This window comes from Macaca fascicularis, chromosome 10, assembly GCF_037993035.2.
Source record: "Macaca fascicularis isolate 582-1 chromosome 10, T2T-MFA8v1.1".
NCBI lineage: Eukaryota > Metazoa > Chordata > Mammalia > Primates > Cercopithecidae > Macaca > Macaca fascicularis.
In genome coordinates, this window is record NC_088384.1 from 54,831,160 (window position 1) to 54,847,644 (window position 16,485).

The 16,485-nt window shown below is 44.7% G+C and overlaps 1 protein-coding gene across 1 annotated transcript in view; it reads left to right on the top strand.

Moving 5' to 3' along the window:
- Nucleotides 1-11,442, top strand: part of LOC135965278 (POTE ankyrin domain family member G-like) — a 35,365-nt gene extending 23,923 nt beyond the window's left edge. The window contains exons 11-15 of the mRNA XM_065521801.1: nucleotides 4,191-4,314; nucleotides 4,970-5,146; nucleotides 5,246-5,282; nucleotides 6,730-6,844; nucleotides 11,358-11,442. Of these exons, the coding sequence (XP_065377873.1) occupies nucleotides 4,191-4,314; nucleotides 4,970-5,146; nucleotides 5,246-5,282; nucleotides 6,730-6,844; nucleotides 11,358-11,442 (538 nt within the window). The remainder of the gene's footprint in view (nucleotides 1-4,190; nucleotides 4,315-4,969; nucleotides 5,147-5,245; nucleotides 5,283-6,729; nucleotides 6,845-11,357) is intronic.
- The last annotated feature ends 5,043 nt before the right edge of the window (nucleotides 11,443-16,485 follow it).

The window sequence follows — 16,485 nt, forward strand, 5'->3', positions numbered from 1 at the left end:
AAACTCCTGACCTCAGGTGATCTCTCTGCCTTGGCCTCACAAAGTGTTGGGGTTGCAGGCATGAGCCACTGCACCCAGCCCCTTGTGACTTTTTCTACCGTGTATATGCTAGTGATTTCCAAATGTATGTCTCTGGCTCAGATCTCTCTCCCTAATTCCAGATTTCCATATGAGCCTGCCTACTTGATATCTCTATTTGGTTAGCTATTGGGGATCACACACTTGTCAGACCCAAAATTGGGCTACTGATGGCCTTCCTGAAATTTACCCCTCATGTAGTCTTTCCTACTTTGGTTAAGGGCAACTCTTCCAGTTGCTTTGCCAAAAATCTCGTTGTCATTCTTGACTCATCTCTCTCTCCGTCTCTGACACCTTACATCTATTCTCTCAGTAAATCTTGTCAGGTCTATCTGAAGAATATGTCCAGAAACCAGTCATATCTTCTACATCTGAGCCACCCTCATCTGCAGTCTACATGAGTGTCATAGACTGGTAATTGATAGTCCTGGCTTTTAAAAACTTCCCTTTTCATCAATTCTTAACTCAGTGGATATACTTAAAATATAAGTCAAATTGTGTCAGTCCTGTGCCCCAGCCCTTCTGATTGCCTCCCATTTCACTCTGAGTATGTGTCAAATTTCCTCCTAATTCTCTCCCTTGCTCTGCTTTAGCCACACTGAACTTCTTGCCATCCCTTCTCTACCCCTAGTGCTTAAAGACTCCAAGCACACCTCTGTACTTGGCAGTTCCCTGTGTCTGGAATGCTTTTTCCCCGGATATCCTCCTAGCTTACTCTTTCCATTCCTTCAGTTCTTTATTTAAAACCTCCCTTCTGCTAAGAAGTAGAAAAAGGGTAAAAAGAAACACATTATGGAACAACCACTTTCTGAGGAAGAACCATGTACTACCCAGATGCATCATGCTTAAGATTCAACTGGGAGTGTACCAGGGAGGCTCTCTAATGTAACCAAGGGAAGGTTCAATGAAACAAAGTGATTTATCATCTCTAACTTCAAATCCATTTGTATCTTGACATCAACACTCTTAACCTTATATCATCATTTCTTAGAGTCTTTGATATACAAATAAAAGGTTTTTTTGTATTAGAAAGAAAGAAATCCCCTTTCTCAGCAGAGACTTTTCTGACCATCCCAACTTTCCCACCACCCTCCCCATCAAACACATAAACATTTCATTTTCCTGCTTTAGTTTTTTCTCCTCTAACGTACTGTATACTTTGTCTTCTCTGTCTGTTGTTATTGTGTGTTTATCTCACTCTCATGAATAAGGATTTTATTTTTCACTACTATATCCTCACTGCCTAGAAAAAGGCCTAGCGTATTGGATGTAGCTACCTAATAAATCCTTATTAAATGAATGAATGGAGTTTATCCTGGGTATGTTGTTTGATTGATTCTCACTTTAAAATTTTGACATGGGTCATTCTATTAGTTTTGTCTGGTAATTATATGCATTTTAATTATTGTTTTGGCTTTTTATAATAAGCTACATTCTTTATATTAATTTTTTTATTTAGGGAGAAAAGCCCAATATTGTGGTTATTCATTATTTATTCTTTTATTTATAATCATAATTGTAATTATGGTAAACTGAGTCAGAGGAATTGCAAACTTTACTAGTATTTTATTTGATTTGATTTTTGAGATAGAGTCTCACTCTATCGCCCAGGCTGGAGTGCAGTGGTGGGGTCTCAGTTCACTGCACCCTCCGCCTCCTGGGTTCATGTATTTCTCCTGCCTTAGTCTCCTGAGGAGCTGGGATTACAGCGGCATGCCACCACACCTGGCTAATTTCTGTATTTTTAGTAGAGACTACTAATTTCACTTTATTGGGCAGGCTGGTCTCGAACTCTTTACCTCAGGTGATCCACCCACTTTGGCCCTTCAAAGTGCTAGGATTACAGGCGTGAGCCACTGCACCTGGCCACCTGCTTTAAAAAAAAAAAAAAATGGGGTGGCACATTTAATGGACTTACAAATTCTTTTCAAGGGATTATGAACCTTTGGTATTTGAAATAAAAAGACAGAGTTGGAAATTTTTTGCTTCCTATAGTAAGAGGAATACTGGTCCGGCACTGGCTATTCTGATGGAGCAGGTGCTGCTGCTTGGCTGTATTTCAGAAGCAAGCTGCTCACATCTGTATTGGTTGGTGAGCAAGACCAGTGGTCATTGATTGGTTGATTAGATTTCAAACTGGCTCTGGGTGGCTTCTTGTTACCATTGGTACAGGTCATTTCTTTCCTAAGTTACACTCAACTTTAACTGAACATTTTCTGTTTAAAAATTGCCTTCAATTAACTATGTTCAAAATGAAACTATTTTATATTCCAGAATTTTAGACCTCATTTTAAAATTGTGGTCACGATGAATTGGTTAATAATAGCTCTCAGGAAGATCTATTTACATTTTTTAAAATACATATTTCTTTGCATAATTTATTCCTTAAAATTAATTGCCTTGTTTCTGTTATTGGTATTTCTAGAAGCTTTTGTTCAAGTCCTAACATAAACTCCAGTAGGAGATTTTAGTCTCTTTGTCAGTTAATATAAGTATATGGTTGTGATATTCTCTTTTTAAATTCCTTTTCTTGTTCACTGTCTTCTCTGTACAATAACAGTAATATTCTTATGCATTTTTACCTCATTAAAAATAATTACAGTTTTCAGGTCATGTGATGCCAACATGTTTGTTCCTTTTGCTTGGTGTGTGTGCTGCTATTCAGGCTCTGTTGTGGTTCTACATGAATGGCAGCTTTTTAAAATAACTCTGTGAAGAATGACATTGGTACTTGGATAGAAATTGTATTGGATCTGTAGACTTCTTTGGGCACTATGATCATTTTCACAATATCAATGCTTTCAGTCCAGGAACATAGGATGTATGTTCATTTATTTGTGTCATCTCTGATTTTCTTCAGTGGTGTTTTCCAGTTATCCTTTTATAGTTGACTCACCTCCTTCATTACATATTTTCCTAGGTATTTTACTCTTTTGCAGCCATTGTCAAAGAGACTGGGTTCTTGACGTGACTCGCAACTTGGTTGTAGGTAGTGTATAGTGGTACTACTCATTGGTATTTGTACATTTTGTAGCCTCTGAGACTTTACTGAATTCATTTATCAAGTCTAGGAGTGTTTTGTAGGAGTCTTTAGGGTTTTCTAGGGATAAGATCATATCATTGGTGAAGAGATAATTTGACTTTCTTTTTTCCAATTTGGATGTCCTTTATTTCTCTTGCCCAATTGCTCTGCCTAGGACTTCCCAGTTTTATTCTTAACATGCATGAAATAAAAGTAAAATCAAAAGTGATTAATGATTACTTTATTTCACATCTCTGTCGCATACACAGATAAAATTAATTCAAAGTTGTATGTTAAAAACACAATATTAGACCCTGTCTTGTTCCAAAAGGAATTTCTAAGTTGTCTATAAAATACAGAGGAATCAAGAATATAAGTGGAAAGTGTTTCCCAAAAATAAATATAAAAAGTATGGGTTATCACAGGGCTTCCCAATCCCCAGGCCATGGACCAGTACCAGTCCCTGGACTGTTAGGACCTGGACCACAGAGCAGGAGGCTAGTGGCAGGTGAGCAAGCAAAGTTACATCTATTTAAAGCCACTCTCTGTCACTCACATTACTGCCTGAGCTCCTCTTCCTGTCAGATCGGTGGTGGCATTGGATCGTCATAGGAGCGTGACTCAAACCTTGTTGTAAGCTGCTTACACAGGGTATCTAGGTTGTTCACTCCTTATGAGAATCTAATGCTTTATGATCTGTCACCATCTACTGTCACCCCCAGATGGGACCATCTAGTTGCAGGAAAACAAGCTGAGGCTCCCACTGATTCTACATTATGGTGAGCTATGTAATTATTTCATTATATATAAGTAATAATAGAAATAATATGCACAATGAATGTTATGTGCTTGAGTCATCCTGCAACCATCCCCCAACTCAGGTCTACAGAAAAATTACCTTCCACAAAACCAGTCCCTGGTGCCAACATGGTTGGGGAGAACTGGGTTAAGAGATGTGAGACCCCTTTGCCTTGTCTTGGATTAACGTGCAGATATGCATTGTGTGAATGACATCTGATGGCACCATGTTGCCCTGTAGATCATTTTAGGGACACCTCCAGTATTTCATGAAAATCAAAATTTCTTCTAGTGATGAACAAAATGATACCCAGAAGCAAGTTTCGGAAGAACAGAATGCTGGAATATCACAAGAAGAGATTCTGACTGGTAAACAAGAGCAGATGGAAGTGGCTGAAAAGAAAATGAATTCTGAGGTATTTTCTTTAGTCATTTTCAAATGTTTTAATATGTGTATTTATTTAAAAGACAACTTTATGTATTTTGGAAAGTACACAGGATTTTTAAAACAGAAGTGCAATGTTTAGATGCCTACGTGTACATTGTGGAAGGGTACAATGCTTAAACAGTTATGAATAAATGCAATTCTTATAACTGACTGTAAAAATATTAGAAAAGTAGTATATTGATAAAACTTTATTCAGTAAAAGGAACTTAAAGAACTTTAAGAAATTGCTTCTGTCCAAATATATGCATAGCTAAGGTTCTTACAATGGTGTAGTTGATAGATTAGATATCAGAGAATAAACCCAATTTAAAAAATATACTCAAGCATATTAATCTTATATTTTATGCATTTGGGTTTTTTATAATTCAGAGAAAGGCTTTTCCAATTCTGAAATTCTAAAAATCCTCTAGTGACTTATTTTTCATGGTCTTTAAATAAGTATTTCAACTTTTTGGAATTTACACATTTTTAGATTTGAAGTTTTGTCCAACTTTTTTCCCGTTAAATATCCACTATGGGAATTCTTTCCTTATACAAATATAAATGTCATACTTTAATTTCAGAAGAAATCATGATATGTCATTCTCTTGAGTGCTAATTAAAAGTTCCCTTTGTTTACTTAGGTTTCTCTTACCAATAAGAAAGAAAAAGATCTCTTGCATGAAAATCGCATGTTGCAGGAAGAAATTGCCATGCTGAGACTGGAAGTAGACAGAATAAAACAGCAGAGCCAGCTAAGGGAAAAGAATCTTTTGGAGGAAATTGAAAGTGTGAAAGCAAAGAAAGATAAACTTCTAAAGGCTGTAAAATTAAGGGAGGATCATTAACAAAAATCAGCATTTAAGTACAGTGGACAGCTTAGCATTTTGACAACTGAGAATAATGATAAACTTCTTAAGGCTGTAAAATTGAATGAGGAAGCATTAGCAAAAATCAGTATTTCAGTAGAGTGGACAGCTTAGCATTTTGACCGCTGAGAATGCTCAGTTCTGAATTGCAGAATGTAAGACACAGCTAGGAAACACTGGAAATGGAAATCCTATCATGTCGCTTTAGACTGACTACTGCCCTACATGACTGTGATCAATGTCAAATAGATGAAAGAGACTTCTTTACAGAGAACAAACACGAACAGGTTTATTTACAGGAAAAAATGAATTCTCATATATCTAACCTAAAAGATAACAGTGAGATTCTTTCTGAACAACTCTAATGTTGACAGCAAAATTAACAGCCTAAACATTAAGCTGCATCACACAGGATAAATTCTGAGAGACAAGATGGGGCAGGCCCCCATCTTTACTGTTCAGACAACTTAGTCATTCTAGTGTGTGGGCTTTGGAGACTACAAACCCATCAAGGGCAGAAGAGATCCTGTGGCACGGCACAGCTGCTTTACCAAATCATGGCCAGACTGCTTCTGTAAGCAGGCCCTGATCCTGTTCCTCATCACTGGACAGGACCTCCCACCTGAGGCCTCTAGCTACCCCCACCAGTGTTCCCTGACCAACGGAGATTTGAAACCTTCCTGGGACAGAGTTCTCAGAGAGAGGGGAGGGCCACCACCTTTGCTGTTTGGGCACCTAGCCATTCTGGCCCATGGGCTTTGGAGAGCCCAAGCTGACCAGGGGTGGAAGTGGTGTCTCAGTGCAGCACAGCCACCCTCCAAAAACGTGGCCAGACTCTTGTTTAAGTCAGTCTCCAACCACGTTTGTAAACACTGGGTGCAGGCTTTCAACCAGGGTCTCCAGCCACCTTCACTGCTGTTCTCTGGCTGACAGAGGTTTCAGACCTCCCTGAGTCAGAGCTCCAGGGGAAGGACCAGACTGTCATCTTTGCCGTTTGGACAACTTAGCCATTTCAGTCTTCAAGTTTCAGAGTGTCTGAGGCAACCAGGGGCTGAAGTGAACCCCCAGCACAGCATAGCCACTCTACAACAATGTGACCAGACTTCTTTTTTAAGCAAGTCCCTGTTCCTGTTCCTCCTGACTGTTCAGGACTTCTCAACTTGCCTCCAGCCATATCCTACAGGTGTGTACAGATTGGCAACAGGTTCATACCTCCGAGGTGCAGAGCTCCCAGAGGAAGGGGCAGGCTATCATCTTTGCCTTTTTGCAGACTTCACTGCTGATACCTTCAGGCACTGGAAAATAGGAGGCCATTGGGGACTGGAGTGGACCCCCAGCATACCACAGCAGCCCCACAGAAAAGTGGCCAGACTGTTATGTGGGTGCCCATTTCCCTATCTCCTCAATGGGTAGGCCCTCCTGGCAGGGTCTCCAGCCAGCCCCCCACTGGAACTATCAAGCCTGTAGCAACTTGGCAATTCCCTAGACTGAGCTTCCAGGAGCAACTGAAATCCTCTCTGCCGCTGCCTCTGCAGTGGAACTGCCCTTGCTTCCCTCAGAATATCAAGGGAGCAAAGACCCTAAGTGCCATATCGACACCTCCAACAAGCTGCAGTTGACCCAAGGAACACACCAGTCCATTTCCCACAGGTACCACACACCCTGCACTGTTCATCACCAGACAGGGAACCCTGACTTGGGCTCACAGCACAGACCCTCCATCCTGGGCTGATTACATTAAGTAACTGCTAACTTACATCTCTCTCGGGTGGAGCCTCCAGGAGACAAAGTTGTAGAGCAACAAGTCAGATGATATGCAGCCCAGAGGGCAGGGACAGCTATCTCTCTAGCTCTGCGTGCTCTTATGAGACACTTTATCCAGCACTTAAGGAGTGCTGCGGTCAGACCAGCCCTGTCTCATGTGCAAGATTGCCCAGCACAGATCAGGTCTAAGAGTTACCTTCTTTAAAAAGGGGAGTTTCTTAAAAAAGAAGTCTGGCCATGTTTGTGTAGAGCAGTTGTGCTGTGCTGGGGTTCACTTTTGAGAGAGTTCTCTGAGACCTGATCTCTGCTAGGCAGTTTTGCACATCAGGTGAGGCTGGTCTGACCTCAGCACCCCTTAGTCAGCTTGCCTCTCCCAGGACCCCAGCCAGGCCACACCTGCTTACAGGACACTCTCGGGTGCACACACCATAGCTTCTGTACCAGTGGACCGTGCCTGATTAGTGGAGAGCTGCAGCAAGGTGGCCCCTACAGCCATGCACCAGCCTGCACATCACCTCTCCATACTGCAGCCCTTTATATGGAAACTTCTCACATCCCTTTGCTGTGTGTGTTTACACAGGTGGGTTTTTCTGTACGTACCCTGATAGCACATGGGAGTGCAGCACACACCCCAACCCACACCAACTGCCACTGAAGATGAAGCTGTGGTTGGAACAGAGCCAAAAACCCCATCCCTGTCAACATCAAGATATGGGTAGGAATAAAGTTCACTGAGTGAAAGAAGTACGTTGTCATCCAATACAAGGAAGCTAAAAATCATTGTACAACACTGCAGGAGATGACAGACAAAATAGGCAGTACAGAGAAAAACATAACTGACCTGATAGAGCTGTAAATCACACTACAAGAATTTTCATAATGCAGTCACATGGTGATTGTGTGTGATGGCATTATGAAAATTATTGTAGTGTGTGTGGGCACCCGAGAGTGCCCTGTAAACAAGTGTGCCCAGGCTGGAGTCCTGGGAGAGGCAAACAGACTAAGGACGGCAGAGGTCTGACCAGCTCCATCTCATGTGCAAAACCACCCAGCAGAACAGACGAAGCAGAGGAAAGAATCTCAGATCTTGAAAACTGGCTTTCTGAAATAAAACAGGCAGACAAGAATGGGGGAAAAAAAAGAATGAAAAGCAAAGAACAAAATAGCTGAGAAATATGGGATGATATAAATGACCAAATCTGTGACGAATTAATGTACCTGAAAGGGATGAGGAGAATGGAACCAACTTGGAAAACGTACTTCAGAATATCATTCGTGAGAATATCCCCAACCTAACCAGACAGCCAACAATCAAATTCAGGAAATCCAGAGAACCTCAGTAAGATATGTCACGGGAAGATCATCCCCAAGACACACAGTCATCAGATTTTCCAAGGTCAAAATGAAAAAATAGTATGTTAAAGGCAGCTGGGGAGAAAGGCAAGGTCACCTACAAAGGGAATTCCATCAGACTTAGCAGACCTCTCAGCTGAAACCCGACAAACCAGAAAAGGTATTCAACTTCTTAAAGAAAAGAAATTTCAACCCAGAATTTCATGTCCAGTAAAATGAAGCATCATAAGTGAAGGAGAAATAAGATCCTTTTCAGACAAACAAATGCTGAGGGAATTCATTATCACCAGATCTATCTTACAAGAGCTCCTGAAGGAAGCACTAAATATGGAAAGAAAAAACCATCACCATCCAGTACAAAAACGCACTGAAGTACACAGTCCAGTGATGCCAAAAACCAACCACATACACAAGTCTGCAAAATAACCAGCTGACAGCATTATGACAGGATCAAATCCACACATACCATGATTAACCTTAAATGGAAATGGGCTAAATGCTCCAATTGAAAGACACGGGGGCAAGCTGGATAAAGAACCAAGACCCATTTGAGTATGCTGTCTTCAAGAAACCCATCTTGCATGCAGTGCCATACATAAGCTCAAAATAAAAGAATGGAGAAAAATATTTCAAGCAAATGGAAAACAGAAAAAAGCAAGTGTTACACTCCTAGTTCCTGACCAAACGGACTATAGCAATAAAGATAAAAAAAGACAGAGGGCTGGGCGCAGTGGCTCACGCCTGTAATCCCAGCACTTTGGGAGGCCGAAGTGGGCAGATCTCGAGGTCAGGAGATCGAGACCATCCTGGCTAAGACGGTGAAACCCCGTCTCTACTAAAAATACAAAAAATTAGCCGGGCACGGTGGCGGGTGCCTGTAGTCCTAGCTACTTGGGAGGCTGAGGCAGGAGAATGGCATGAACCTGGGAGTCGGAGCTTGCAGTGAGCTGGGATCGCGCCACTGCAGTCCAGCCTGGGTGACTGAGCGAGACTCCATCTCAAAGAAAAGGAAAAAAAGAAGGAGATTACAAAGGTGGTCCTGACCTTTGATAAATCTCATTATTGATTGATACCAACCTGGGCTATCTTTATTGCCCAAACCAATAGGATAATTTGCTGAGGTTGGGGAGCTTCTCCCCTGCAGAGAGTTCCTGATCTCCCAAAATTTGGTTGAGATCTAAAGTTGATTTTGCTGTACAAGTCCTTTTCTGAAGTTTTACTCATTTCCAACAACGAAGGCAAGTTTTCCTGCTTCCATGGCAATGGAGAGCAGGCACCTCCTTTCCTGAGTTTCGGCTTGCTTCTGACAGGAAAGGTGAGTGTCAGTTTTTTCCAGCTTCTCAGATGGCAGAGAACGATCACCAGCCTGAGCCTTATTTCCAGGTAAGTAACTGAATTAGACTTTTGTCTTAAAATTTTTTCTAATGACTAAAATTTAAGATTATCCACCAGCTACTTTTAATTTCTCCTTACCATGAGAACACTCAGTAATCATATAAATGGTGCATTTGTTTGTTTTGCTCAATTCTTTGTGTGTGTTTGTGTTTGGGGTTTTATTGTTGTTGTTTCACTTTTCTCCCATCTCTTCCTGACTTGGTCAAATCCAAGGGAATGTTCCAAATTGTGGAGAGCAAGGCATCTGAATTGGCTAAAAGCCCTGTGGCTGCAAAAATGAAAAAAAAAAATTCCAGTTATCAGAAAATATTTTTTGTTTTTATTTTTTTTGTTTGTACATAAGTGGGCTCACCTACATAACAAGGCCATCTTTTGCTAGCCAAGGCCAGGCTGAAGGAGTAGTCTTGGTGACCCAGTGTTAGGATTCTGCCTGTTAACTACAGAAACCTGAGTTTGGTTCCTAAGTCTAGTTCTTTCTGTTTGATGTTTGTGTTACTTTTAAAATATCAGCAGTTTGTCCAAGCTATGAGGTGGTAGTAAAAGATTCAAAAGGATTTTTTTTTTTAAATTCTATGATTAAAAGTTTACTTAAAAGCAAATTTCCTTTTTTAAAATTATACTTTAAGTTCTGTGGTGTATGTGCAGAACATGCAGGATTGTTTTATGGGTATACACATGCCATGCTGGCTTGCTGCATCCATCAGTCCGTGATCTACATTATGAATTTCTGGTAATGCTATCCCTCTCCTAGCTCCCCACCCTGACAGGCCCTGGTGTGTGGTGTTCCCTTCCTGTGTCCATGTGTTCCCATTGTTCAACTCCCACTTATGAGTGAGAAGGCGTGGTGTTTGGTTTTCTGTTTTTGTGTTAGTTTGCTGAGAATGATGGTTTCCAGCTTCATCCATGTCCCTGCAAAGGATATGAACTCATCCATTATTGTGGCTGCATAGTACACCATGGTGCATATATGCCACATTTTCTTTATCAAGTCTATCCTTGATGGGCATTTGGGTTGGTTCCAGTCTGTGCTGTTGTCAACAGTGCCTCAATAAACATATGTGTGCATGTGTCTTTATATTAGAATGATTTATATTTTTGGGGGTATATACCCAGTAATGGGATTGCTGGGTCAAATGCTATTTCTAGTTATAGATCCTTGAGGAATCATCACACTGTCTTCCACAATTGTTGAACTAATTTATACTCCCACCAACAGTGTAAAAGTGTTCCTCTTTCTCCACATCCTCTCCAACATCTATTGTTTCCCGATTTTTTAATGATGGCCATTCCAACTGGCATGAGATTGTATCTCATTGTGATTTTGCTTTCCATTTCTCTAACGACCAGTGGTGATGTGCTTTGCTTCACATGTTTGTTGGTTGCATAAATGTCTTCTTTGGGAAGTGTCTGTTGATATCTTTGCCCACTTTTTGATGGGGTACTTTGTTTTTCTCTTGTAAATTTGTTTAAGTTCTTTGTAGATTATGTATATTAGCCCTTGGTCAGATGGAGAGATTGCAATAAATTTCTCTCATCCTGTGGGTTGCCTGTTCACTCTGATGATTGTTTCTTTTGCTCTGCAGACACAGTAGTTTAATTAGATCCCATTTGTCAATTTTGGCTTTGGTTGCCATTGCTTTTGGTGTTCTAGTGATGAAGACTTTGTCCATGCCTATGTCCTGAATGGTATTGCCCTACTCAAGAACATTTCTGTGCCTGAGTGCCATACCACCTAAAGTAATTTATAGATTCAGTGCTATTCCCATCACGCTACCACTGACTTTCTTCAAAGAATTAGAAAAACTGCTTTAAATTTCATATGGAACCAGAAAAGAGCCCACACAGCCAAGAGAATCCTAAGCAAAAAGCACAAAGTTGGAGGCATTACAGTACCTGACTTCAAACTATTCTACAAGGCTGCAGTAACCAAAAGAGCGTAGTACTCATATCAATCCAGATATATGGACCAATGGAACAGAACAGAGACCGCAGAAATGACACCATGCAACTAAAACTGTCTGATCTTTAACAAACCTGACAAAAACAAGCAATGGGGAAAGGATTCCCTATCAATAAATGGTGTTGGGAAAACTGGCTAGCCGTATGCAGAAAACTGAAACTGGGCCATTCCCTTACACTTAATACAAAAATTATATTAAGATGGATTAAAGAGTTAAATGCAAAACCTAAAACCATAAAAAACCTATAGAAGAAAACCTAGGTCACCAACTGCAGAGAAAGGTACTTGCAGTGAAATGCATGGTACAAACACGCATTCCCGTCTTCCCTGAGTGGGTCAGGTTGACGAGTGGTCCACCTGCTCCTGGCGGATCCCTGCAGACATGGCTGGTTGCTCTTTGAGCCAGCTTGGCCTTGCCTGGCATGCACAAGCTGCAGTGCAACAACTGTGCTTCAAATGGAGCCACACAGAGAAAAGTAGCAGCAGGATCAGGTGCAGGGTGTGCGCTGCCTTCAGAGTTCCAGTCCATTCCTCAGGGCTCAGATGGCACTGTGGGCTTCTTCGTTGCAAAGAGGGAGACCACAGGCCATCTTGAGGAGGACTTTATGTTCAAGTGCAGAAAGCAGGCAGGAGTTCCACCCAGTGGACTCGGCCTTCTGTGCCCCTGGCCAGATTTAGAATTTGACCCGAGGCAGGACAAGCTCACTCAGAGTAGCATGGTGGTAGCTGGGGTCTATGCATGCCAGGCAAGGACAAGCTAGCTCCAGGAGCAAGCAGCCACGTCTGCAAAGGTGTGGCTGGAACAGGTGGAACAGCCACTGACCTCACCCACTCAAGGAAGCAGAGATGGTTTCAACAGCCAGACTGGCTGCCACCTGATGGCTGATGGAGCTGAGGCCTGAGGAGAAGCAGATGGCACTGGGGCCCTACCTCTAGGGTAGAACTGATGTACCATGAGCGGCAGAGAGTAAGGTTGGTGGCTGGTCCACCAGCTCCTGGCACACCCTTGCAGAGGTGGTTGGTTGCTTTTTGAGCCAGCTTGGCCTTGCCTGGCATGCACAAGCCTCAGTGCAACAACTGTCTTACACATGGAGCCACATAGAGGAAAGGAGCAGCAGGCTCAGAAGCAGGGTGTGTGCTGCCTTTAGGGATCCAGTCAATTCCTCAGGGCTAATATGGCACTGTGGGCTTCTTTGTTGCCAAGAGAGAGACCACAGGCTGTCTTGAGGAGGACTTTCTTCTCAAGTTCAGAAAGCAGCCAGGATTTCCACCCAGGGGCCTAGGCCTTCTGTTACCCTGGCCAGACGTAGAATTTGGCCCTAAGCAGGACAAGCTCACTCGGAGCAGTACTTTGGTACCTGTGGTCTGTGCATGCAATACAAGGCCAAGCTGGCTGAAAGAGCAACCAGCCATCTCTGCAAGGGTGCCCCTGGAGCAGGTGTAGCAGCCACCAACCTCACCCACTGAAGGAAGCAGGGATGGCCAGTTTCCAACAGACTGAGTGACTGCCACCTGATGTCTGGTGGAACAGAGGCATGAGGAAAAGCAGATGGCACTGGGGCCCTACCTCTAGGGTAGAACTGATGTACCATGAGCGGCATCGAGTAAGGTTGGTGGCTGGTCCACCGGCTCCTGGCACACCCTTGCAGTGGTGGCTGGTTGCTCTTTCAGCAAGTTTGGCCTTGCCTGGCATGCACAAGCCTCAGTGCAACAATTGTCTTACACATGGAGCCATATAGAGGAAATGAGCAGCAGGCTCAGAAACAGGGTGTGAGCTGCCTTTAGGGTTCCAGTCAATTCCTCATGGCACAGATGTTACTGTGGGCTTCTCGGATGCAAATAGGGAGACCATAGGCCACCTTGAGGAGGACTTTATGTTCAAGTGCAGAAAGCAGCCAGGATTTGAACCCAAGGCACTTGGTCTTCTGTGGCCCTAGCCAGACTTAGAATTTGGCCCAAGGCAGGACAAGCTCACTTGGAACAGAATGTCCATAGCTGGGGTCTGTGCATTGCCAAGCGAGGCCAAGCTGACTCAAAGAGCAACCAGCCACCTCTGCAAGGGTGCGCCTGTAGCAGTTGGACCAGCCTTCAATGTAACGCATTTAAGGAAGGAGGGATGGCCAGACTTAGAAATTGGCCCCACGCAGGACAAGCTCACATGCAGCAGTGTCTGTTTCTGGGGCTTGTGCATGCCAGGCAAGGCCAAGCTGGCTCAAAGAGAGGCCAGCCACCTCTGCAAGGGTGCGCTCAGAGCAGGTGGAGCAGCCACCAATCTCACCCACTCAAGGAAGCACGGATGGCCAGATTCCAACATACTGAGTGGCTGCCACCTGATGGCTGATGGAGCAGAGGCCTGAGCAAAAGTAGATGGCACTGGGGCCCTACCTGTAGGGTAGAACTGATGTACCATGAGCGATAGCGAGTAAAGTTGGTGGCTGCTCCAACAGCTCCAGAGGCACTCTTGCAGAGGTGGCTGGTTGCTCTTTGAGCCAGCTTGGCCTTGCCTGGCATGCACAAGCCTCAGTGCTACAATTGTCTTACAAATGGCGTCATATTGAGGAAAAGAGCAGCAGGCTCAGGAGCCACGTGTAGGCTGCCTTTAGGCTCCAGTCAATTCCTCAGGGCTCAGATGGCACTGCGGGTTTCTTCATTGCCAAGAGGCAGACCAGAGGCCGTCTTGAGGAGGACTTTATGTTCAAGTGCAGAAAGCAGCCAGGCTTTGCGCCCAGTGGCCTAGGCCTTCTGTGGCCCTGGCCAGGCTCAGAATTTGGCCTCAGGCAGGACAAACTCACTCAGAGCAGCACTTTGGTACCTGAGGTCTGTGCATGCCAGGCAAGGCCAAGTTGGCTCAAAGAGCAACCAGCCACCTCTGCAAGGGTGGCCCTGGAGCAGGTGAAGTAGCCACCAACCTCACTCACTCAAGGAAGCAGGGATGGCCAGATTCCAACAGACTGTGTGGCTGCCACCTGATGGCTGATGGAGCAGAGGCCTGAGGAAAAGCAGATGGCACTGGGGCCCTACATCTAGGGTAGAACTGATGTATCATGAGCAGCAGTGAATGAGGTTGGTTGCTCATCCACTGTCTCCTGGCACAGCCTTGCAGAGGTGGCTGGTTACTCTTTGACCCAGCTTGGCCTTGCCTGGTATGCACAAACCTCAGTGCAACAATTGGCTTACAAATGGAGCCATATAGAGCAAACGAGTAGCAAGCTCAGGAGCAGGATGTGGGCTGCCTTTAGGGCTCCAGTCAATTCCTCAGGGCTCAGATGGCACTGCAGGCTTCTTGATTGCAAATAGGGAGACCGCAGGCCCTCTTGAGGAGGACTTTATGTTGAAGTGAAGAAAGCTGCCAGGATTTCCACCCAGGGGACTCGGCTTTCTGTGGCCCTGGCCAGACTTAACAATTTGGCCCCATGCAGGACTAGCTCACTCAGAGCAGAATGTCAGTAGCTGGGGTCTGTGCATGCCAGGCAAGGCCAAGCTGGCTCAAAGGGCAACCAACCACCTCTGCAAGGGTGCACCTGGAACCAGTGGACCAGCCACCAACCTCACCTACTGAAGGAAGCAGGGATGGCCAGATTCCAACAGCCTGAGTGGCTGCCGCCTGATGGCTGATGGAGCAGAGGCCCGAGGAAAAGCAGATGGCACTGAGGCCTTACTTCTCAGGTAGAAGAAGTTATGTACCCTGACCGGCAGCGAGTGAGATTGGTGCCTGGTCCACCGGCTCCTGGCGCACCCTTGCAGAGGTGGTTGGTTGCCCTTTGAGCCAGCTTGGCCTTGCCTGGCATGCACAAGCCTCAGTGCAACAATTGTCTTACAAATGGAGCCTTATACAGGAAATGAGCAGCAGGCTCAGGAGCAGGGTGTGCGCTGCCTTTAGGGTTCCAGTCAATTCCTCATGGCACAGATGTCACTGCGGGCTTCTTGGTTGCAAATAGGGAGACCACAGGCCATCTTGTGGAACACTTTATGTTCAATTGCAGAAAGCAGCCAGGATTTGAACCCAAGGCACTTGGTCTTCTGTGGCCCTAGCCAGACTTAGAATTTGGCCCAAGGCAGGACAAGCTCACTCGGAGCAGAATGTTGGTAGCTGGGGTCTGTGCATGCCAGGCAAGGCCAAGCTGACTCAAAGAGCAGCCAGCCATCTCTGCAAGGGCGCACCTGTAGCAGCTGGACCAGCTGACAACTCACCCACTTAAGGAAGCAGAGATGGCCAGATTCTAACAGCCTGAGTGGCTGCTGCCCGGTGGCTGATGGAGCAGAGTCCTGAGGAAAAGCAGATGGCAGTGGGGCCCTACCTCTAGGGTAGAAGAAATGGTGTACCCTGAGCAGCATCGAGTGAGGTTGGTGGCTGGTCTACTGGCTCCTGACACACCCTTGCAGAAGTGGTTGGTTGCTCTTAGAGCCAGCTTGGCCTTGCCTGCCCTGAACAAGCCTCAGTATAATTATTGTCTTACAAATGGAGCCATATAGAGGAAATGAGCAGCAGGCTCAGGAGCGGGGTGTGCACTGCCTTGAGGGCTCCAGTCCATTCCTCAGGGCTCAGATGGCACTGCAGGATTCTTGGTTGCAAAGAGGGAGACCACAGGCCATCTTGAGGAGGACTTTATGTTCAAGTGCAGAAAGCAGCCAGGATTTGAACCCAAGGGACTCGGTCTTCTGTGGCCCTAGCCAGACTTAGAATTTGGCCCAAGGCAGGACAAGCTCACTCGGAGCAGAATGTCCGTAGCTGGGGTCTGTGCATTGCCAAGCGAGGCCAAGCTGACTCAAAGAGCAACCAGCCACCTCTGCAAGGGTGCGCCTGTAGCAGTTGGACCAG